Source organism: Pogona vitticeps, chromosome 2 (genome assembly GCF_051106095.1).
Source record: "Pogona vitticeps strain Pit_001003342236 chromosome 2, PviZW2.1, whole genome shotgun sequence".
NCBI lineage: Eukaryota > Metazoa > Chordata > Lepidosauria > Squamata > Agamidae > Pogona > Pogona vitticeps.
Window position 1 is genome coordinate 266107278 of NC_135784.1, and position 24842 is coordinate 266132119.

At 44.1% G+C, this 24842-nt stretch overlaps 2 protein-coding genes across 3 annotated transcripts; one reads left to right on the top strand and one right to left on the bottom strand.

The window, feature by feature from the left end:
* Positions 1 to 1398: 1398 nt before the first annotated feature.
* RFESD (Rieske Fe-S domain containing) lies at positions 1399 to 13124 on the bottom strand. Of its 2 annotated transcripts, none has more exons than XM_020793208.3 (4): positions 12922 to 13124; positions 3060 to 3240; positions 2722 to 2756; positions 1399 to 1721 (listed from the first exon to the last, which is right to left on the bottom strand). In XM_020793208.3, the coding sequence occupies exons 1-4, from the start codon at positions 13054 to 13056 to the stop codon at positions 1452 to 1454; spliced, it is 621 nt and encodes a 206-aa protein (XP_020648867.2). In that variant the 5' UTR covers positions 13057 to 13124; the 3' UTR covers positions 1399 to 1451. The 2 variants fall into 2 exon arrangements, with proteins under 2 accessions (XP_020648867.2, XP_020648870.1); XM_020793211.3 differs by lacking the exon at positions 12922 to 13124 and adding an exon at positions 7739 to 8414.
* A 6304-nt stretch (positions 13125 to 19428) lies between these two features.
* GPR150 (G protein-coupled receptor 150) lies at positions 19429 to 21310 on the top strand. Its single transcript, XM_072992518.2, has one exon. The coding sequence runs from the start codon at positions 19763 to 19765 to the stop codon at positions 21164 to 21166; it is 1404 nt and encodes a 467-aa protein (XP_072848619.2). The 5' UTR covers positions 19429 to 19762; the 3' UTR covers positions 21167 to 21310.
* The last annotated feature ends 3532 nt before the right edge of the window (positions 21311 to 24842 follow it).

Sequence of the window (24842 nt, forward strand, 5' to 3'; positions counted from 1 at the left end):
TTTGACGCTCCTCTGCCTTTTATTCTCTATGAGAAAGTAAAAAAAATGCTTCCTGAATTTATTTAAAAAAATTTGCATTTTAGTATTATTTGCATAACACTAAGGAAATATACACAATTATTTTACTATACCTGTGTGATGCATACAAATTTAAAAGTAAAACAAACTTGAAAACACTTTCGCTCCCAAAGGCATGCAAGTGCCTAAGAACCACTTAAAATGAGTAATTTTACTGAAGGCAAGCATAAGCATGCTAAGAACAGCCAGCCATGTGTCAAATCCATGAGCGTCACACTATGAAAATGAAGTCATGTCAGGTCAGCAGGATGTGGGTGTTTACACAAATGATACACTTTTTTGCATCCTCTCTGACCTTTTTTAGCATGTGATCTGCCTATCTGGACCACACAGCCTTTTATTCCTGAATAGTTTTCTGCATCAGACACACAAACACATGCATTCTCTTCTGTATTGCCACAAAGAGGCCCCACCCAGCCAGCATATCTACCACCACCAACATAAACCCAAGAATTGTTGACTCTTGGGCTTATGTCAGCTGTGCTTCAGACTCAGGAACAATTTCTGCAGCTCTCCAGACAGAAGGGGGAACATTTCCAAGGAGTTTAACTTCCAGCTAAGACAGGCAAGTTGCATTTTTGCTGCATTGTACTAAGTAGAAACCACTTTCCAGTTGCTTCCCTGCTTCGTTCACAGAATGATGTATAATGCCGCAAAATAAACAGACATGCAGGCATTCACAAACAAACCAGTACAAATCTCGGCAACCGTTTGAAAAAAGCTTGGATTAAGTACAAAAAGAAAAAGTTTAAAAAGCATCAAACTTCCAAATCTAGTAGATCTCTTTTATGAACAGTATAACAGTATGGTTCAAATCCCAGGTAGCCGGCTCAAGGTTGACTCAGCCTTCCATCCTTCCGAGGTCGGTAAAATGAGTACCCAGCTTGCTGGGGGGGCAATGTGTAGCCTGTATAATTAAAAATTGTAAACCGCCCGGAGAGTGCTTGTAGTGCTATGGGGCGGTATATAAGTCCAATAAATAAATAAATAAATAAATAAATATATAAAAACAGTAACTCCAGTACAGTATGGTTTAACATAATGTTCTTATTATTTTATGATATCCACAGAGAAACTCCTGAAGGCTAGAAGGTTTAACTAGAATGATATAAAATTTCTAACATTTTGAGTACAAGGGTTTCAGATAGGGTAGAATCAATGCACTTTATTCACGCACTATTGGTATTTCCTTCTCAAAGGCACAAACACACCCTTATTCAACTGATTTCTGAGAAAGTCTGTAGGCTTGTTTATAAATTTTATGCATAATTTAATATATTTCATAAGGTCAACACATAATGAATTTTTAGACACTAAGAGTGTTGTTCATATTTAGGATTTATTTTAATGCTGCAGACAGTGAAGCACAGATGTTACTTTATCACAGTAGAATATATCATATTTTTGAACTTCTCAGCATAGTAATCAGAATCTATACTGTCAACTACATCTGAAAGTGTTACATAAACATTTCCATTCTCCACAGTAACTGTATGAGTCCTTTGTTTTACCCCCTTTGATCTCCATTTTGGAGATAACGATGGCTCCCTGGGGTTTACTGCTTGATACAGTCCTTCGCCTGTGGCCAGAGTTATTTTGTACTTGTGCCAGGGACAAATAATGCAGGCTTGTCCATTGATATCCTACACATAAAAAGGAGGAAAGAAAAAAGAAATGACATACATACCCAGAGGAATCCCACACAGCCTGTAATTCTTCTTGCCTCTATAGGGGGAGTATGGAGTTTCTGTTTTAAAAGCAAAATCAAGAAGACTCTATGGCAGAGGTAGGCAACTCCGTTAAACCAAGGTCTAGATTTTCATCCTCTGCACTCAAGGTGGGACATACCAGGCCCAGATATGTCAGAAAAATAAATAAACAAGTAAAACCCAGAGGTAACAAAAGTTTTGGTCTGGGGCTCTGGATTTCTAAGAGGATTCTCCCCACAATCAATAGCGGTTAGCATCTTATTAAAAGTAAAACAAACAAAAAGAGTACCAGGGAACAGCTTCTGATCAGGTATCTATGGGAAGGAGATAACTCTTTGCCTCCTGCTGTGGTTCTCATCTGCATCAGCTATACTTTTTGGACATGTAAAATGTAGAAACAGAGCGGACTAGATCCAGATTAGGACCATAAAAGGTAACAAAGGGTTAAAAAGCAATGCAAAATGTGCAGCTTATATACCACCCCACAGTGCTTAAAACACTCTCTGGGTGGTTTACAATCCAGGCTACACATTGCCTCTTCCAGATGGGTACTCAATTTACCAACCCTGAAAGGATGGAAAGCTGAGTCAATTTTGAACTGGCTGGCTACCTGACCTCTTCGAATTGAACTCAGATTGTGAGCAGAGTCTTGACTGCAGTACTACAGTCTAACCACTGCACCATGATGCTCCTTAAAGCTCTTACACTCCTGTTTCAGGAGTCTGAATCAGAGTAGGGCACCCATAGCTATTTCTGAAGTTTTTTTTCAGCTGCTAGCTACATTCCTAAAGTGTAGTTCATCTTAGCATCTGTTCTGTCTAATCAAGCAATCATTTGCATTTGTGTGTTACTGCAGTTGTGTGGAAAAAGTACTCTCAGTTAACCTGAGGATTTTGGGCATCATGCTGGCCGGCCAAGAGAAGCTATGCCGTACCTCTATTTCACCAAGGTGCAAAGGACCTCCTGCATCTGTTGAAAGAACGGAATACAGAGTTAAAACAGTTACTAGTCTTGATGGCTCAGTGTTACCCTGAGTATCAAAAGCAGGATGCCTCTGAATACCAGTTCTAGGGAACACCAATTGGTGTTACTGCATTAATGTCTTACTTGTGGGCTTCTAGGGCCATTTGGTTGGCCATCATAGGAACAGAATGATAAACCAGATTGGCCCTTTGTTCTGATCCAACAAGTATTTTCTTACGTTTTTAACAATCTCATGAAATTTATGGTTATTTAAAAAAAAGCAAGATATATATGCTACAAAATTCTTACGGTAACAGCGGCAGTCCAGAGCATAAAACCTTCCGTTGTGATAGAAAACAACAATTTCTCTGTCATGGACACTAGCTGTTGTTTTTTTGTTTTTTTTAAGATCATCTTCTCTGCCGACACACACTGGGCTGCTGCGTTCCTTCTCTTTAGATGTTTTGACTGAGCTCTCCTCATTCATATTCTGCAAGCAAGGGGGGGAAATGCACTATATTAACAATTAACATGGACACAAGTAAACCAAACCGGTGCTGGTATTCCCATTTACAGCAGGCCAGCATGTGTTGACTGATCTACCAGGAACTCCACACACTTCCATAGAGAGATGCAAAAACATGAAAAGACTGCTCCATAGCCCACATTTCATTTGGGATAAAGGATGGTCTCAGGCTGTTAGGCCCATAAAGCTCTCAAAAGACATTACAGAATGGAATACAGTATATTTATTCTCCATTAAGGGTCACACTCACTTCAACTGTTTCACCTTTACTCTAGAATGACAACACACAATGTTTAAACTGTTTTTCTATTTAAAAATAAAATCAGAAAACAAGTATCGGGCTAAATCTCCCACCACCCATTCCTGAGCAGTGGAAAAAGGAAACATAACAGCTAAAATCCAGTAGCAAGGTACAAGCAGAGTAAGCTCGTTAAATCAATAGAACTTATTAAGGAGTTGATTCACCAAGTCCTCACTGATTTAATGGGCCTATTCTAGCTACAATTTACTACTGGATTTCAGCCACTGTCTTCTCCCAGCAGGCCAAACAACCAGGAGCACTGGAAATATCTTGTGGTACTTCCTTTTTCCTTATAACTGGGGAAGTTTGGTTGTTTACTCGGATAAAGGAGGCCCCTCCCCAAGTCTTTAGCCAATCTATTTTTTGTTGGGTACATTAACAAGCAGCAGTTCTCCGGGATTCCAGACAGATGTCTTTCCCAGCACTAAAATCAGGACTAGCCAAAGGTATTTTGCTGCTAGGACAGAAAACACAATAATGTTCCCTTCTGATTTCATGCATGGAAGCCAGCTGATTTGCCACCTGAATCTTCCTTCAACATGTGCAGTGCACGGTATTTTTCATTGCTCCTGAAGACAACAGGCTAGCACTTGACCGTCTTTTAAGATTCTGTTGCCACTTAACCACCATCTGCTACCTGAGGGCACTGACTCAATCGACCAACTGGTAGGGATGGCTTTATTTATTTATTTATTTTATTTATTTAATTTATATGCCGCCCACACTACCCAAAGGTCTCTGGGCTGCTTACAGCTTTAGAGGCCATATCCCTTCTTGAAGAAAAGGTGAGATGCTTTCCAGTGCTTGACAGGCTGGCTTCTCCAACATGTTCTTTACTATACCACTATCTCCCACAAAGATCTTTTAAAATAAGGGCAAGGCAAATATGAACTGAAGATCCTTGTAGACAAATCTCACAGATTGCATGGAAACATTCAATATATTAAAAAGGGTTTCCTGGGAATGCTTAGTACAGTATCAGTCGCTGCAGGCAATAAAAACAGGCCCTGCAACATATATTTTGCACAGCACACAGTAGAGGAAAATATATTGGCCACATTCTAAGGCAGTGGTCCCCAACCTCGGGCCTCCAGATGTTCTTGGACTTCAACTCCCAGAAATCCTGGCCAGCAGAAGTGGAGGCCCAAGGTTGGGGACCACTGTTCAAAGGGACACTATGGAAACTTGTAGGGTGACAATAAAGATCCACACTGAGTGACCAAACTTCCCAAATAATGCAAATGACATACTCTTTGTGACAGCCTAATAAGCACTTCAAACGTGACATTGGTCAAGGTTCTGTTGCTTAGCATAGTAACCCATGTGAAAAGGCCACTGTAGATTTAGTAAGGCAACTGTAAGTTCCATTGATTCAGATGAGTCTACTCTAACTGCAACTTACTCTGCTAAAGAATTTCCTTTAGGGGGCAGATTTAAATGATCTGATATTTTGAGCCCGTGAATGTGCATTACCTTATTGTGAGAGATCACAAGGAAAGATCTTCACATGGGGCCTTGATGACCCCAATAGCTCCTTTTTGTCCTGGTGTTTCAAGACAGCAATATCTTTTAGCAGTATTGGCAGCAGCAGCAGAAAGAATGTTCACTGCAGGTTGGATATGTTGGGGATTTTATACACATAGTTGTGTGTCAATGTTTGTGTGCAAAGTAGTGCATTTTAATCTGCGATAATTTATTTGTTAAAAATTATGCAGAAGTTTGGACTTCTTAACCTTCAATTATTTCTTATGAGACAAAAAGCAGGCATGCAGTGCAGAAGATACAAGTTGAACAATTTCAACTAAGGAGCAAAGTAAAAGATCCTATATGAAAGCGACGGCAAACCTATGGCACGCGTGCCACAGCTGGCACGCAGAGGCCTTTCTGCAGGCATGCGAGCCATAAGTCGGCAGATCGCTACTCCCCCCCCCCACAGCCAAACCAGAGGAAGCGGCTGCAGCCGCAGTGCTGCCATTTTGACAGGTGGCGTGCCAGGATCCGGCGTCGCGGTGGATCCAGAGCAGGGTATCAAGGCACCTCTGTGCCTGGGATTCCCCCTTCCGCTGCCACTTTCAGTTCCATCACCGCTACCTCCGGTGGTGGTGGTGCCGCCACACGCTGGGTCCCCCCCCCGATTGGGCACTCGAGTCTAAAATGGTTCGCTGCCACTGCTACAGTTGTGTTCAAAATTATTCAACCCCCAATGCTGTAAAGGGGTTTAGGGACTATAGTGTACATTTGGAATTGTATTCAGAATGAAATCCTACAAGGACGTTTTAAAGAACCAAATGCAACTAAAATAACATCAATTGTTTATGTAATACAGTAGTAAATGTTTCTTTTGTGGTTTCTTCATTGCCACAATTATTCAACCCCTTAAAGACCACCACTCTGAAGAAGAGAGGTTCATTCAGGTGTTTTCGATCAGGTATTGAAAACACCTGTGGATGTCACCGAGCACCAATCAAGCATAATAAGCACCAATTAGGCAGCTTTAAAATGACTGTGATACTCAGCTCCTTCTAGACATTTACTGGTGTGGTTACAAACATGGTGAAGTCAAGAGAATGGTCCAGGAAGACAAGAGAAGAGGTGATTTGTCTTCGGCTATAAGAAGATTGCAAAGAAGTTAAACATACCAAGAGACACCATAGGAAGCATCATTCACAAATTCAAGGCAAAGGGCACTGTTGAAATGCTACCTGGTCGTGGAAGAAAGAAGATGCTGACTTCGACTGCTGTGCGCTACCTAAAGCGTAGAGTGGTGAAAAGTCCCCGTGTGACTGCTGAGGAACTGAAAAAAGATTTGTCAGATGTGGGTATAGAAGTTTCAGCTCAGACAATAAGGCGCACACTGCGTAATGAAGGTCTCCATGCCAGAACCCCCAGGCGCACCCCCTTGCTGTCTCCCAAGAATAAGAAGAGTCGACTGCAGTATGCCAAAAGTCATGTGGGCAAACCACAAAAGTTGTGGGATAGTGTTCTGTGGACTGATGAAACAAAATTAGAACTGTTTGGGCCCATGGATCAACGCTATGTTTGGAGGAGGAAGAACAAGGCATATGACGAAAAGAACACCTTGCCTACTGTGAAGCATGGCGGAGGGTTAATAATGCTTTGGGGCTGTTTTGCTTCTGCAGGTACAGGGAAGCTTCAGCGTGTACAAGGTACCATGAATTCTCTTCAGTACCAGGAGATATTGGATGAAAATGTGATGCAGTCCGTCACACACCTGAGGCTTGGGAGACGTTGGACCTTTCAACAGGACAATGATCCCAAGCATACCTCCAAGTCCACTAGAGCATGGTTGCAGAGGAAAGGCTGGAACATTTTGGAGTGGCCATCGCAGTCACCAGACTTAAATCCGATTGAGAACCTCTGGTGGGACTTAAAGAAAGCAATTGCAGTGCGCAAGCCTAAGAATTTGACTGAACTGGAGGCTTTTGCCCATGAAGAATGGGCGAAGATACCCGTAGATCGCTGCAAGACACTTGTGTCAAGCTATGCTTCACGTTTAAAAGCTGTTATAACTGTAAAAGGATGTTGTACTAAGTACTAAGATTGAATGTCACTTGGGGGTTGAATAAAAACTAATAATGATGTGAGCACAGAAAAGACATTTGTGGTTATTTCATTATAAACTTAAGGTTATATTTCTCTGACCTACAAGTGCCTCTTTCATGTAAATGTAAGCAAGATGACTGAATGATCAAAATCAATGTCAAAATGGCCAAAACATTCAATTTCAGTGGGGGTTTAATAATTTTGAACACAACTGTATATGAGAATCAGATATGCAATTACAGTACATACTTTTTTTTTTTACAACAGACATATTATTAACATATTTACTCAGAAGTAAGTCCTGCTGTGGGGCTTATTCCCATGTAAAGAAGTACATTACATGCCAAGAATACAGCCTAAACGGATACTCTGCAATCTATATTTGTCTTTCCTTTCAATACACATGAACTTTCCAACTAACAACCCTTAATTACTAAATACCAGTGAGTTCAATAAGATTTTACTATAGAATATAGAATACAACACAAGTATTTTCTGGAGCTATATTCATTCCTCGGTAACATGCAGCCAAAGGTGTCCTTTTGTTAAAAGTTAGAAATACTGAATTCCAAAGCAATTTTAATAATACTGTAGTACCTCTTTGTTAAAACAGCTGACTCGTGTCCACCAAGGCAATCAAAACGATGACTCTTCAGGACAACACAGCAAAGTATGTACAGAGAATCTTGAAATATTCACAGCAATGTGATTAACAAGCAGTTTCTAAATCAACAACTAAAGTTCCTAAACATCATAGCTATGATGTTGGCAAAAGTACACAGAGTTCCAGATTGCGAGACTCTTGTAGAGCATGTCCCTCTATAGTGATGTCAACCATGTCACTAGGTACGGAATGACATACGTAGTCAAATTTGTATCCTGCCTAAGCTGATAAGAGGGCTGGGACTATCCTGCACAAAACTGATAGTGAGGGCATCTTAAGTTCTAGGATGTTCTACCATCAAATTGTTCTTTCCCCTGCACCATCTAAAAACTGAATTCTCTGAATCATAATAACACAACGATTAATTAATGATTTTTTTATTTAAAATACTTTTATCCCACCCTTCTCTTTGAAAATGACCCAAGGCAGCTTGCATCATTAAAAGACAGTATTTAAAAGCTTAAAAGAGTAAATATACAAATACTTAAAAGGATCAAACAAATAGCATAGTAAATAATACAAGCAACAACAAAAGTGCTTTGTCCGCTCCCGGAAGGACAGTGAAGATGAGGCCAGCCTAACCTCCTGTGGGAGGGAGTGCCAAAGTCTGACAGCGCGGACAGAGAGGCCCCTCTCTCCCCTCTTCCCACCAAACGCACTTGTGAAGCTGGAGGGACTGAAAGAAAGGCCTCTCCTGATGATCTTAACAGCCAGGCAAGCTTATAACTGGAGATGCAGTCCTTGGGGCAGCTTGCACCAAAGCCGTTTAGGGCTTTATAAGTTAGAACCGACACATTGAGTTCTGCCTGGAAACAAATCAGCAGGTAGTGGAGCTGCTGTAACAGAGGGATTGATTGATTGATTGATTGATTGATTGATTGATTGATTGATTGATTGATTGATTGATTGATTGGACTTATATACCGCCCCATAGCGCTACAAGCACTCTCCGGGCAGTTTACAATTTTTAATTATACAGGCTACACATTGCCCCCCCAGCAAGCTGGGTACTCATTTTACCGACCTCAGAAGGATGGAAGGCTGAGTCAACCTTGAGCTGGCTACCTGGGATTTGAACCCCAGGTCGTGAGCACAGTTTTAGCTGCAGTACAGCGCTTTAACCACTGCGCCACAAGGCTCTGATTATGTGGTCCGTGACCAGCCCCGGTTAGCAATCGGGATGCTGCGTTTTGGGCCCACAGAAGTTTCCTGACACTTTCCAAAGGTAGTCCCATGTAGAGTGCATTATAGTAATCCAGCCAGGATGTAACTAAAGCATGTGTCATCATGGCCAGATCAGACCTCTCAAGGACGGATGCAGCTGGTGCACTAGTTTCAACTGTGCAAAGGCACTCCTGGTCACTGATGAAAACTGGACATCCAAGCTCAGAGATGAATCCAGGAGCACCCCCAAGCTGAACACCTGTGTTTTCAAAGGGAGTGTAACCCTATCTAGCACACGCTGAATCTTATTCCTTGATCTGCCTTTCAATTAACCAGGACCACATGAGCTGATCCCTGCTGTTTCCCCAAATGCGGGAAACTCGACTGCATAATTTGCAGTCTTATCTGGATTATGTTTCAGTTTATTTGCCCTTATACAGTCCATTACTGACACTAGACTCTGATCTAGAGCTGAAACAGCTTCCTTGGATCTAGATAGCAAGAGGAAATAGAGTTGGGTGTTATCTGCATACAGGTGACACCAAAACCCAAAACTCCGGACAATCTCTCCGACAGTGTTTTCATGTAGATGTTAAATAATATAAGAGGCAAACCAGAACCCTGAGGGACCTCACAGGCCAGGGTGTAGAACAGGATTCTCCCAGCACCACCTTCTAAATTCTCTTCTCCAGGAAGGGCTCACTATAAAACAGTGCCTCCAAGTCCCATCCCAGAGAAATGGGCCAGGAGGATACCATGGTGGATATTATCAAAAGCTGCTCAGAGATCCAGCAGAACCAATAGGGGAACACCCCTTTTGTCCAGTTCCTGGCATAAATCATCCACCAAGGCAAACCAAAAAATTTCCATCCCATAACTAGATCTGAAGTCAGACTGATACCAATCTAGATAATCTGTCCCATCGAGAAACGTCTGGAGCTAAAAAGCCCCAATTGTAACTACAAACAACTACTAACAAATAGACAACTATACATGTAAACAGTTTTGTTCCTACATGAGCCAGTCTACCTCCTGTCATTACTATTAATGTTTTTTTTCAGGAAAGGAATCAGATACTAAATCCTTCAATTCTATTACTTTTGCTGCAAGGATTTTCTTGGGAAGAGCATTGTACTAAGTGACATTTAAAATGCGGCAACGTTAGCAGCTATAGGTCCCTGCGATCCCTGGAATAGTGGAGCCAGTTCTGGAAGGAATTTTGCAACTTTCCCTCGGGGTGCTGCAATGGGGAATGTCATAAAAAGCACCTATGTCTCCGACATCAACAACTACAACACTGCTGGTGGTTCTTTACTATTTCTTTCCAGGCTTTCATGAAGCCTGCGACCGAACTCATTAATATTTTCCCCCAAGCAAACTCCTACTTCATGTGGACTCTGACTCACTGCAACTGAAACAACATCAAAACCCAAATGTGGTCCTAGTGAGAAAAATGAAGTTTGAAGCAGCATTTTTCTTTCATCATACCTCAGCCGACAGCACAGAATGAAATCTTTCGGTACAGAGGGACAGTTGGAGCACCTGCATCATTGTTTGGCTACAAGGGAGTGAAATCTGATTGTCAAGTGAGATGCATAACTGGCAATGGCTGTGTAAACTGGCCATTAAAATCTCAGTATGGACAGCAAAAAAACATTTCAGCTGCCAAAGCCAGCAGTGGACATCTGCCAGTGTATATAGCATATACTATTACATTGTGTTTCACAGCCTTTATGCTTCCTCTGAGTCACCCTTCCAGTTGCCAAGCAGCCTCTTAAAATGGGAACAAGCTGAGATGGTTTGTGATGTGCGAGGAGAGAACTGGCTGGAAGTAAACATACTGGCACAGCATCTAAAGCAGCAGTAGGTTTAGAATACATAGATGTGAAGGGAGCAGGAGAGGATAAATCATGTAGTACAGTTTTGCTCCTTCTCTGCTAGCACAGGTGTTATCATCTTGGTTGCGATGCAATGGATAGTCTATCCTGCATTCCTAGAACTTATTTATGTCCAGAATTAACATCAAAAGGAGCACTTCTCAATTGCATGTTTGTTTACATGCACTTTTAAAATTATTCATTGCCTGAGGTGAAGAGTGATTCAAATGGTTTTAAACATTTAAAACTTATGCCACAATCTTGTTGCTTAGCATAGTAAATTACACTATAAGAAGTCAACTACTGTACAATGAAATTATTAGCCACACCTTGGGGTCAGAAAAAACAGAACGGAAGTCTCTTCCTATGACAATAACATTTATCATGGTATTGCTTGCAGCATACGGTATATTTTTAAAAAAACCTGTGTGATCCTTTAGGGCTCTGTAGTCTTCTGCTCCAGGTTTACCACAGAAGCCTCAGGCTGTTACCAAGGGAGGGAGGCTTCAGTAAGACTGAGACGGTGAAAACTGATCCCTTTGTCACTTCTGTTTAATGTATAATCTAAAACTCCATTTTGCCTCCCTGACAATCTGATTTACAAGCCATGGCCATCACATCTGACCCAAAGACTGGACTTTCTCCTTGAGCCCCAAGTTTCATACCAGCTTTGCCTGATGAAGAGTTCTGGAAAAATGCAATAGCTCACTTTATTTGTAGCCTTTTAGGATCCAATAAAGGTGCTGCCTAACCCAGAATTTCCCGAGGCTGCCAGCTCTCCGCTGCCTTTGACAGTGAACAATGAGGTTCTCTAAGGCAGTGGTCCCCAACCTTGGGCCTCCAGATGTTCTTGGACTTCAACTCCCAGAAATCCTGGCCAGCAGAAATGGTGGTGAAGGCTTCTGGAGTTGTAGTCCAAAAACATCTGGAGGCCCAAGGTTGGGGAACGACTGCTCTAAGGTATTGTCTTATTACAGTACTTAGTTGTGTGCACTTCCCCTTCTTTCTTTTGGTGCCTGGCTTCTAGATGTTTCTGCTTTCTTTCTAAGTCTCTGGTTTTCCTCCTCCCTCCAATTATACCTTGTCCTCTGTTTTATATGGACCTTGCTGTGTTAGCACTGACAGGCATCCCTACTTGGAACTATGAATACTCCTTATTGTTTAAAATGTACATTTCAAAATAAAATGGTATGAATTGTACCATTTGGAGCTGGAAAGTGGCATACTGAAAGGTAAGCACATTATTTCCTTTTTGCAAGGATAGGAGAATTGATGGTTTTCTTCTTCTCGCCTTGGTTTTGAATTGTTATCTCTCAAATTCCCCAATTCCTCTTCCTGATCCTTTAAAAATGGGGGGATGTGAAATTCTCCTAACCTTCAAATTCATAACGGTTATCTAGTGATCTAATGAGAAGAAAAGACTCCCTGGAAAAGACCCTGATGTTGGGAAAGTGTGAAGGCAAGAGGAGAAGGGGACGACCGAGGATGAGATGGCTGGACAGTGTCTGCGAAGCAACCAACATGAACCTGACACAACTCCGGGAGGCAGTAGAAGACAGGAGGGCCTGGCGTGCTCTGGTCCATGGGGTCACGAAGAGTCGGACACGACTAAACGACTAAACACACACACAGTGATGAAAGGTATTCTGCCCGGTGCCCAGAGCGAATGACTGAGCCATGATACAGTATTTCAAAGTGATTCTATGCAACCTCATTCTAGAATCTGGACGTCCTCCACAAATCAGAGAAAGCATGTTTTTGCAGCACGTACTGTAATTTTGAAATATTAGCAGAGAAATCCATGAGGCCTTAATCAATGCAACCCCTTATCTCCCAATTAAATATAAAACGCTATCCTTACTACACAACATACTAAAAGGCCAAATGCAGGAGAAATAATTAATAGACTTTTTTTTCCTAAAATGCTATTGAAATATCCCTACAAGGTTTTAATAGGTATCACGACAATATAATGAGATGTACATAAAACACAAACGAGGAATAAAAACGTATTATTCGAAACATCCGGAGTCGCATCATTTTCCTCCTTCCACCACCCCCCCAGCTATAATCACCGCTCCGGCGCTCGCTTCCTTCCTCGGCTTCAGGCCACGCCCTCCTTTTTCCCCGCCCCCCTCCCCCCGGGATTTGGCCACTGACATCTGAGAAACGTCAGCGTTCAAAAGCCATAGCCTCGATATACCCAACATCGCCCTCGCCAGACGAAAATTGGTCACAACAGGCTATTTCACACGGTTTTGCCGCGGAGGGAAAACAATACGCGTGCGCAGATCCTCAAACACCGATAGCGCTCGGAGACTACAAATCCCTAGAGCCCTTGCGGCCAGCCATTTCCCTCCCTTTCCTTGGATTCCCACGTGCGCATTATAAGGACTTTAGAGTGAGCGTGCAATTGAAAGAGGGTACAGTAAAGAGTAAACTTATTTTTTTAAAAACTTTGCAGACCTGCTCCTCTTCGCGTCTTCGGTCGCAACCAAAGACTGCGAGTCGATGGCTGCAGCTCTATTGGAGTTGATGGTATCACGTGACAAACATGCCAACTTTTCATAAAATTAAGCTACGATGCCATCCATCGTTACTAGAATAAGAAACTCAATAGACACCGTGAATCTTATACGTAAATAGCCGCAGGGCTGTGCTATTAAGCCAGGGGAAGGTAGTTATTGTAATCACCTGAAATGTCCAGTACAGAGTTTTCCCAAACTCTTGTTTCTGAATATTTAGCAAAACGAAGGATAAAGAAAGCAGAAAATATGGGCATGAAGCTGTTGTACTAAAGGACATAATTTGGAAAGGTTACCTTTTTGGATTACATCTTCCAGAATCCCCAAGTTTGCTGTTTATAAGGCGGAACAAAGCTGTTTTCTAGAACCAGCAGGCTTGGAAAAGCAGGCTTTGGGGGGGGTGGTTTGTGTGTGTGTGGTTTGAGTTTATGGACCTTGAGACTCCTCCATTCCACCTAAAACGCCTGCTTGGACTTGCTTGATTTTTTTTTAATGGCTAGTACTTACCTACTGAAGGCTGGAGGTTTCCATTTGCCTCCCAAGTTCTCAGATCTTGTCCGCCCCTGAGTTACCGTGTTTTCCCGAAAATAAGACAGGGTTTTATATTAATTTTATGCTCCAAAAAACGTAGAGCTTATTTTCAGGGGATGTTTTATTTTTTTCATGTACAACAATCTACATTTATTCAAAATGTACAGTCATGTCATCTGGTTGCTGCAGTGGTGGAGGGCGGGGTTTCACTTAACTATGACTTATTTTGGGGGTAGGTAGGGCTTCTCTTGTGAGCATCTTGAAAAAAATCATACTAGGGCTTATTTTCAGGGAAACAGGGTAGGTAGATGTATACATTGGAAGCCACATAGGCTTGAGTTAACAGCTGGACACAGTTGTTGAGGACAGGCTATTTTGGAGATCACAGGTTCATAGGAGTCACTGTAAGTCAGAGGCGAGTTGCCTGTAGGTAACAATGTGTGCAAAGAAACTTGAGCAGGCAGAAGATGAGTTTCAGATTGCATTTAGGCTCACTGTGATAAACATGTCAGTTTCTCCCACTATTTAAAATTAGAATACACACAGCTTCCTTGTGACAAGAGCAGATTTTCCAGGTACAGTATACAAATGCCCCGTCTCACACACATATACACATACACCAAGTTAAACACAAATCTTCAGGCTCATTTATTTTACTATAGCTGAAATTCCTGCTATATTTCCAATTACTTCTTAATCCTTATATAAATTATGTTACATGACACTGGCTGTTTACATACTTAGTATCTAACATACTGCACTACTGCACATTTTTTAGTTTTCAGTTACACATTTTTGCATATTTTGTGTCCAACTGCATAGTTTAAAAACCCCTGCCTTCTGAGGCAGAGAGAAGATGCTCAGCAAACTTTTATTATTAGATTTGGAAATATCATAAGATGTTGTATGGGTAAAGATGATGTACTTCAGGCAATGCAAAAGCCATCTAGATGAGGGTGGGCAATCATCAGAGGGGTGAGGCTGCACACCCCCATGCTTCAACCAGTTCTCATCCAAACTCAAAGCAATTGTCGGGCCAAACTTGGTGCTGATCCGAAGTACAGTTTCACAGTTACAATGTTATGTTTGGGTTGCCCCCGCTTTTGCAATCCATGAAAGTGCTAGCCTTAAAGGTGTCACAAGACTTTCTCTCTCTCTCTTCTCCCCCATATTTCTACATGATGAAACAGCCTAAGAACTATTTCTTTGAGAACAGGAGAGAGACTTGCTAGACTTTATAATTATATGGATCAAAACTTTCTTCACAGGGTTCTTCTCAAATGACACTGTGGGTACATACTGGTGCGTCCAGTACTGCAGTATTGAAAGAGCCATATTTTCGTATCTGCTTTTTCTTCCTTCTCCACCACACCTGGGACAGGGTGGGGACATCAACATCTTAAGATCTAGTAGCCAGAATCCTGATGGTAATTGTATGTGCTTAAGTTAAATTGCATCACTTACTAGGGTGAAGTGTAGGTAACTAATAAAGCAACAACTGTTATGAAGTGCACAACTAAGAATGGGACTGATGCTTCATTAGTGCCAATATACTATAATGAGTAATGAAATTTAACTTATGCATTATTAAATCTCCAGCAGGATTCTGCCAGTCAGCTCTTGCTTTTTGGTGTCTTCCCTTTACATATTGGAAGGGCATTGCTGCACTTCTGAGTCTCAGTTTTCTTCTAATTTCTTGGCTACAGTTTTCATTTGCTGATTGAACTGAGATGCACAAAACCTTTAACTGTTTTATTTTCTCCAGTCAATATTAAAGTTGTATTACAGTTGTGTTGTTCTTGTGTAGTCATGATTTTGTGCTTTCTTCATGTTCAACTGGCTTTGCTTCCTTAACGTTAAACTCTAAACAGCCAAAGTGCAGGAATCATTTCAGGTCTCTGCTGCTTTCTGCCCAGTAGTGTGGATAGGATTGCACTGGTAATGTCTTGAAGATGCAGCTTCCAGTGTTGGAGCCATGTGCATGGAAGTATTGAACAGGATGATGCTGATGTTTACGAGTAACTTGAGGCCTGTTGATTTTAATTGGGCCACCTTCTCTAGATCTGGTCCACTAATTTCAGTGTGGAACTCACTGTTCACATGCCTTTTACATTTTTAAAAATTATTTTAGGAAAAAGATTTCCTGCACTTCTAAATGTATCTCTTCCTTCAACTTCCTGAGTTTAAGTTAAAATAAAAACAAACACCTTTACACGATTGATTCATATTGCCTTCCACTGCATGGGGGCGTACTTACAGAGAAGTGCCATCTGGTAGAAATCCTATTAGAAGCCACTTGGTGTAGGAGATTTATCATCTGGAATCAAAATACAAATGAGCTGATGATGCAGTATTACTCTGTGGTTGACATTTCTTCTCTCTTTGGCAATTATTCAGAATGAAAGGATGGAGAAAAATACTACTATAAGTCACAGCACAGTGACAAATACACAAAAGATACAAGTTTCTACAAATGCAACAGGTCATTTCTAACTGAAGTTTTCACAAAGATGTAGCATAAAATGGTGTGTGAGTGTGTGTGTGTGTGTGTGTTTTGATTAATACAAAATAATATAGCTTTCAAAACCTGATACTTTGGGTTGCCACCTTTTTTTCACTCAGTGGTGCACAGTAACAGCCAGTCATAGTTTCTAAATAAGTGATGTGCACTGCTCAAGCATAGCCTTGTGATCCTTCTTCAGGGCTGGCATTAGGGATGGCACTATGGACACCTGTTCTGGCTTGTACTTCAGCAGGGACCCCAATCTTGATCCCCAAAGCCCCTCAGCCCTGCTCATCCTTGCTGTTGCTGCCTGTTCATTGTTCCAAAACACACACACACACACACACACACACACACACACACACACACACACACACACACACACACACACACACACACACACACACACACACACACACACACACACACACACACACACACACACACACACACACACACGGTGCAGGACAGTTTTTTCTAAACTAAAACCTCAGTACTGTATTCAGGTTTAATTGCAGTGTTGGCACTTTGAAATAAATAAGTTGGCTTTGTCTTGCAGTTTGGGCATTCGGGCTCAAAAAGGTTCACCATCACTGTTCTAAGCAGTCATTTTGTACAGTATGTTGTTTTTGATCTGTTCAGAACTGTGATTAAATGAAACTTTCTTACTCTTTCTCTTCCCAGTGTCCCAGAGTTAGTTACTGACACTAGTGCCAATTAATGAAACAATAAGGGATGGCCTACTTTAAGGAGGTAAAGGTAAAGGTAAAGGTTCCCCTTGACAATTTTTGTCCAGTCGTGTTCGACCCTAGGGGGCGGTGCTCATCCCCGTTTCCAAGCCATAGAGCCAGCGTTTGTCCGAAGACAATCTTCCGTGGTCACATGGCCAGTGCGACTTAGACACGGAATGCTGTTTACCTTCCCACCGAAGTGGTCCCTATTGATCTACTCGCATTTGCATGCTTTCGAACCGCTAGGTTGGCGGGAGCTGGGACAAGCGACGGGCACTCACTCCGTCGCGTGGATTTGATCTTACGACTGCTTGGTCTTCTGACCCTGCAGCACAGGCTTCTGCGGTTTAGCCCGCAGCGCCACCATGTCCCTCTACTTTGAGGAGACCTGAAGCTAATTCTGCTTTATAAGTCTCTGGACCTCTGCTGCACAGTTGAGGGGGTTTAGCTAAAATTCAAAACTCTGCAACAAGAAAAGCATGTACTGTGCCACAGGAGGGAGCACTGTATTTAAATACATGCTATGGGTATTGTCTAATACGCTGATAACCTCCTGTTATGTACTAGCCAGAACCCTATTGGTGATTAAATTATATTAAATCAGTGAATTGCTGCCAAGTACTGGTGTACCGATCACATCACTGCAGCTATTGTGCAATCAGGCAGATGCCTGACAAGATGCCTAGCAATCCACAGCCTTGAGTTACATAGCTTAATTTATGTACATGTTTGGACTGTTTGTACTGTCTGGGAACTTTAGCTGATCTTTGAGCTTTATGCACAATGCATTTGATGAAATATACTGTCAGGAAAAGTTTAGGTCCTATATGAATCTCTTTGATGCTATAAGCCTTGCTGTTTTCCTGCAACAGGCTAATATGGCTACCTGAGAACTTCACCTGGGTCAGATTCTACTTTGGGAAGGGCTTCAGGGATGTTCCCGAATATCCTGTGGCAAGCATAAAACTGAGTAACACAGGTGATACAATGCAGGTGGGATCAGATTTAATTCTTGTTAATGTGGAGGTTTTTCCACTGAGTATAAAAAGAACAGCTTAGTTCTAAGCATGTCTGCTCAAAAGCAAGCAAATAAAACAACTTTCCTTTATTTAAGGTATAGCTGAATTCCATGAAATAGCTTTTATTTTCTGTCTGCAAAATACAGTTCATTTCCATGTGGGTTTTTTTTTGTAAAGTGTAAATACATTTCAGTATTCTTTTCTCTCCAGGCTGGATAGCAAACCACTGGGGTTTATATGGTCCTGCTGGAGGTGCTCATACCTGGTCTACACTCACATCTTTTTGGCAGGGAAGGTTTAATTTTGTCAGGCCTTTTTAGAAATTTTTTTATTGCTTTTAACCCTCCACACTGCTTTATCATGGCTGCTGGGTTTGTTTATGCGTTTATTTGCTGCTGGTTATATTGCTTTTACCTCCACTTATTTCATAATAGTTGCAGGCTGTCAAGTCAATGCTGACTTACGGTGACCCTTTTCAGAGTTTTCTAGGTAGAGAATACTCAGAAGTGGTTTACTGTTTACTGGGATTGTGCAAGTTTGCCCAAGGCCACAGTTTGGCTGTATTCACAGGAGGCAAGTGAGGAATCAAACTCCCAACCTCTAGCTCCACAGTGCAATACAACTTACTGAGCTATCTAGCCAGCTAACCTATTTTATAGTTAGTTTTTAAAATGTTCTTCATCTGTTCATCACTCAAAGAACATTGGTTTTTGGACAGTCCAAATATTTCATAGATAATATTGCAAGATATTTAGCTGTGGACTCCTTACGTATTCGCTGCTTGACAAAGAGGACAGCTTCAAATAGCTTAAACTATTGGGGTGCCTCAACACATTTCACAATGTGGTTGTGAAGCATGAAAGGTACCTACCACATTAGCTGTACAATCTTACTCATCTGCTCAAAAATAATTCCTGCTGAGTTCAACAGAACTAATTCCCAGATAAGTGGATGTAGAATTCCAGGATAACGTAACAACGGTATCCATGTCTAGGCAGAATAAGTTCCACTGAGTTCAATGGAGATTAGGTCTGCTACCTGGATTTTGGGGGTGAGTGGATTCAGCTGGCGACTTTAGCTCTGATGCTGCCCTGAAGAATATAAAATCATAGTCGGCGACAAGCTACCGCATATTTTCATAAGCCAGGACTGCGATCCTTGCTTTTCGTGCACGCTTTCCTTGCAACAGGTTTCTCCCACCAGCCCTCTTCACGCCAACGATGCTGTTCAGGCAGCCGGGAGGGTGAAGCAACGCGACGGATAGATAGGGGAACTAAAAAATGATTTCTGGGCTCGGTGGCTGGAAAAATGAAAAGGACCGGTTCCGGCAGGGGTGCGGAAGGTGGTTCGGATGATGCTTGTGTAGACTGTGGTGAGAAGGAGACCTCGGCTGCGTTCGGGTAGGTGTGAAAGGCAGTTGCTCGAAGGAGGAGGGGGAGACAAGGTAGAGGGGTGGGCACAGCACCGGCTCCATCGTGGTGTGCCCACCCACGGCAGAGCCCTATATATATATCTGCTGCCGAGCTGCGTCCCACCCGGGCAGAAGCCTCGCGCTTTCCTCCCAAAGAGTAAACTTTGTGCCCAGTTTTAGCAAGCCCCGTCGGGCCATGGAGGAGGCATTCAGGCCGGAAAGCTTGGCTCTCGGACCCAACCTGTCCCTCGCCCAGCATTCCGGGGGGAACTTGAACCTTTCTGTCTCCTCCCGCTGGGTCACTCCGGGACAGCCTGCGCGGACCACCACGGCGGCCGTGATCACGCTGCTAGCCCTGGTGGGCAACAGTCTCCTTTTGCACCAGCTCCGCTGCGGCGTCGGTGGTTGTTCACTCTGCGGCGGCAACCAACTGCGGCGGCGGCGGCGGAGGATGGACTTCTTTCTGGCGCACTTGGCCGTGGCCGATCTCTACGGCTGCGGGCTAGCCCTGCTCTCGCACCTGCCTCCAGCCGCCGCCGCCGCCCCTCCGGAACCTGGGGCCGAAGCGGGCGAGGCCGAGTGGCTCTCAAGGGGCGCCCCCTGCCGCCTGCTCCGGCTGTTGCAACGCTCCGGGCTGCTGGCGCCCTCGCACATGCTGGTGCTGATCGCTCTGGAGCGGCGGCGGCGGGGCCTGGGGAGTGGCCCTCCGCGCGCCCGGCCGCCCTCTTTCCAGCCCGCCCGGGGCGCCCTGGCCGCGCTCGGCTGGCTGCTGGCGCTGCTTCTCGCCCTGCCTCAAGCCTTCGTCTTCCGCCCGGCCCCGCCGCAGCTCGGCGGCCGCTGCCTCAGCATCTTCGCCCAGCTGCCCCGCTGGCACGGGCAAGCCTATGCCCTGTACGGGGCTGTCACGGGCTTCGTGGCGCCCGCTTGCCTCCTGGGCACGACCTGCGGCCACATCCTCTGGGCGCTCAGCTCTTCCCGCACCAAGCAGGAGGAGGAGTTGGAGGAGGAGCCGGAGCCGCCGCCGCCGGGGTTGGCAGAAGGAGGCAGCGCCCGCCACGGGGCCGCCGAGCTGCCGGGTGTCGCCTCTCCCGTCCCGCCGAGACTCCTGCGGCTGTGGCCGGTGGCCCAGTGCGTCCTGCCTTCGCCGCCGACGCCGCGGACTCTACCCCGCGCCCGAGCCCGGTCCCTACAGCTGACGCTGGCACTGGCCGCCTTATTCGCCCTCTGCGGTTTCCCGCGCTTTTTCCTGGAGCTGGGCGTGGCTTTTGGCCCCCGCGGGGTCACCGGCGAAGAGGCCCAGGCGACGCTGGGCAGCCTCCTGGCGGCTACCAACGCCGCCCTCAACCCCTACGTCTGCCTCGTGTTCCACAGCCACCGGCCCTGGGCGCGGCGCCTCCAGCGCAGCCTCTGCTGCTGCCCCGACGGGCAGCCGAGGCGACGGGCTCGCCCCCGACACCATCCGCCGCCACAGCTGTCGGCCGAGCGCCCCGCACGTTGGCTGTGCCCCTGCCAGACCAAAGAGCTTTCCGTCTCCACCGTCGTCCGGCGAGAAGCGGTGCAGACCCCGGCCGCCCCTCTGGCTTGCGAGAGCGGCTTCTAACGCCTTGCCCCAGGCCGGAAGGGCGACAGAGGGAGAAGACGCTTGTGCTGACAAAAGGCCGTCTCTCCAGCTCACTGAGGGCAGGCTAACGGCCAGGGTTCCCTTTACCCGTTTGACCCGGGACTGTACCCCGAAGCAAATCCTTCGGAAATGACAGTGCACAGTCTCACCTGCTGCTCCTGGTCTCAGATCTGGAAAACTCTTCCTCTTCACACAAGTCCACTGAGAAGGGCAAATTACTGTTTTAGGGAAACAAATGAAGTCAGAAGTACACTTTATTAGAGAGGTTATATTTCGGGTGCTGAATCCAGTTATCCAAATCAGGCTGTCAGCTTCAACTATAGGAAAATTTACTCAGTTTTAAGGATATCAGGTCACACACTTTATTGGAAACCAAGGGGGAAAATTCAGTGGATCCCTACAGCTTGAGATGTAGATGTTACTTTATGTTTGTAGGGCTTATTGCCCTGTATATGTGTTTGTGCTGGAAATGATAAGCCACAACCCAATATTTTCAGCTCTCTGGAATTCTGCTCATTTTACCATAGGATTAGGTTCAAAGCAGTTGAGAATCCCTCATACATTCACCAAATTTAGCTGGTTAGAAGACATCCTATAAATTATGGCATCTCAACATAAGTTGACAGCACAACTGTTCTTGTAAACTGATCAGGAAAATATTAGGCATGAACCGTTGTTTTCATTCACCAGAGCAAGATTTTTGATGTTTTATTTTCAGATTCTCCTGTTTATCTCTGGTTTGAGAGAAAATGGCAAATAATAATAATTAGGGAGTGCTGCTATTGCTATACAAGCAAGTTGCATAGATCAGTGCCCACCTTAAATTTGCCATGTTCCAGGCAATGACAACTAATACTGAATATAATGTATATACGGTATACAGTATATATAAAAAATTTGTATAGAGAGCATATGATATCACAATTTTCTGTTCATTGTGATTTGTTTGCTTGATGTTCACAGCCAGCAGTAATGAAGGCTAGGTCAGGAATCTGTGTGGGCAGATGGTGAGAGAAAACAAAATATACCTTGCAAAAGTGAAAGACTTTAAAAATGCTTTATAATAAAATGTTGCTTTCTTGCAATTATGTGAAAATATGTGGCCTTGTCAGAGGTTTAAAGGTTTTGTATATGAGCAGTATTAGCTGCAGTATTCTACAACTGCAGATGTTTCTGACAGAATAATTACTTTTACCTCTGAAAGTTAATGTGAAGGTTGCAGTGCTATTCACACCTTTCAGGCAGCACGCCTATTGTTGTTTCAACTTGCATACTACCCCATAGTGTTAGAGCACTCTCTGGGAGGCTTACAGAATTATGCAAGGAATGCTTTGCCCTGCCCCACCCCCTGCAAACCAGTTACTCATTTTATCAGACTTGGGAGGAGGATGGAACGCTGAGTCAACCTCAAACCCATCAGGGTCAAACTCAGATCGTGAGCACTTAACCACTGTGTGCTCAGTAAGGCTTCTGATGACACCTCTTTCTTCAGTAGACTTCCTCTAGATCAGGGGTGTCCAACCTTTCACCTTCCCTGGGCCACATTAGAAGATGAAAATTTGGTTTGGCAGCCCTAGCCATCCTCCGCAGCCCCTCTCCAAGCGCTCTTACCGGCAGCTGCAATCTCAGACAGCAGAGGCTGCCAGCTTCGACTCCGGTGGTTTTATGGGGCCGGGAGGGGGTCCCACCTATTGACGGGGATGGCTCAATGCAGTCACGCAGCCCCCCTGTCTCCTCCCCTCCCACTCCTTCCTTCCTTTCCTCTCTCCCCCTCTACTGTTGTGACATGCCCCGGCCACATTTCGCCCGCAAGTGCCGGCAGTGTAACTTGAAACTTTGGAATTTCTTTAAAAATAAAAAAATGCACTGGGCCGCATTACAAGCTGACCTGGGCCGCATGAGGCCCTCGGGCCGCAGGTTGGACAAGCCTGATCTAGATATTCAGTGTGGCGTACTGCAGGGGTCCCCAACCTTGGGCCTCCAGATGTTCTTGGACTTCAACTCCCAGAAATCCTGGCCAGCAGAGGTGATGGTGAAGGCTTCCGGGAGTTGTAGTCCAAGAACATCTGGAGGCCCAAGGTTGAGGCCCACTGGCGTACTGGATAGAATGATGGATACTCAGAAGGCCTTATCTAGTCCAATGGTGGTTTTCCTAATATAGTGGTGCCTAGCTAGACAATTACCTCGCGGGTCACTATGGTGCCTCGCAAGATTTTTTTCTATGACCGTGCTTTGCAAGACTTTTTTTTTTAGACCGATGCGTAGGGAACCTTGCAAGATGATTTTTTTTACAAGACATTGATTTTCACGGAATGAATTAAAATCGTCTTGCGAGGCATCACTGTACTATTTTTCTCCAGAAAATTGTGGTAACAGTGTATTCTTCTATGTGGCCTCTGAATGCACACAACTGGGTTTAAACTGCGCTTGCGCTGGATCCCTGGAATATTCTAGAGCTTAAGATAAGAAACATTAGTGGCACGTTATCCCTACCACGCATGCTCCATGCGCCTCAGTTTAGTTTTTTCCAATGCTGCGACTGGAACCACTTTGCTAGAGCTCTCTTTTGCAAAATTTTATATAATCTTTACGGTTTTGATTTCTGGCTACCTTGACTACATTTTTGATTTGGATTTTGGACACATTTTTGTGCACTTTCTCTTGAAAAAAAAGTGTATCTCTTGGCCTACAATGTTCAATAGACATCATATAATGAGAAGGGGTGCAATTGAAAAAAAGCCAACATTAGGCAGTAAAAAACCCTTCCCAATCCAAGACAAACAAGCACATTTGTGTAGGAAACGTAACAAAAATAACGACACCGAGGAATTGAAATTAAATGTCTGCACAGAACTCAAGCCATCTATGTATGTACGTTGAAGCAGGTCCCTGCAATTAGTCCTGAGAAGATTGTGCAAAAAACCTGAGTTTTGCTTTGAAGTGTTTTGCATGTTTTGTGGGTGAAAATCTAATTTGGTTATAATTGTCCCACCCATTTTAGTTTGGTCTGCCTTTTTGTTGTTGTGACTTCTGTGCCTAGTTTTGTTGACTGCGAGAAAGTGTTCTCCAAGAACTTCCCCAAATTCAACCATGAGGTTAAGCCCAAGTCATTCAGAACTGTTGGAGAGACTTCCGGCTTGACGTCGTGACGAGACAGCAGCAGGAGGACAGAGCTCTGTCCCCCGGGCTGAATTCTGACCTTGTTTGGGACACCATAGGGTGTTGGAACCACCCTGGAGGGGTGGTGAACTGGGGGGGAAGCCTGTTGATCACGGGGGGGGCGGCCACCCCCGTTCGATCCAGGAAACTCCCTAATCAGCCAACGGGCAGAAACAAGCAGCCTCGGCTCGCTTGCAAGTCGTCGGCAGCCGGCTAAGAAGCAACGATCAGCATCTGGCATCGCTGTTTACCATCGGTGAGATTTTTATAACTAATTGCTTATACCCCTGGAGGAAATAATTCCTATATATGGAAAAAAAGAATTGCTATCGCATCTCAGAAACTATAAAGCGGCAAAAAATCTGGTGAGAGGGATAGCTGATGGAAAGGAAATAACTTTTAAAAATACATTTTAAGAATATTACAGTTTGGCGTTGTGAAGCTCGAGAAACTTTCCTGTGAGTTATACTTGATAAATCTGGACTCTGTTTTGACT

Bases quoted from the DNA above. Each gene is read 5' to 3' on its own strand.
- RFESD (XM_020793208.3), bottom strand. From the start codon at position 13,056: ATGTTGGGTATATCGAGGCTATGGCTTTTGAACGCTGACGTTTCTCAG. The intron at 3,241-12,921 runs GTGATTATAGCT...CCTTGCTTGCAG, and splicing joins AGGAAGCGAGCGCCGGAGCG to AATATGAATGAGGAGAGCTC. The intron at 2,757-3,059 runs GTAAGAATTTTG...TTCTTTCAACAG, and splicing joins TCTGGACTGCCGCTGTTACC to ATGCAGGAGGTCCTTTGCAC.
- GPR150 (XM_072992518.2), top strand. From the start codon at position 19,763: ATGGAGGAGGCATTCAGGCCGGAAAGCTTGGCTCTCGGACCCAACCTG.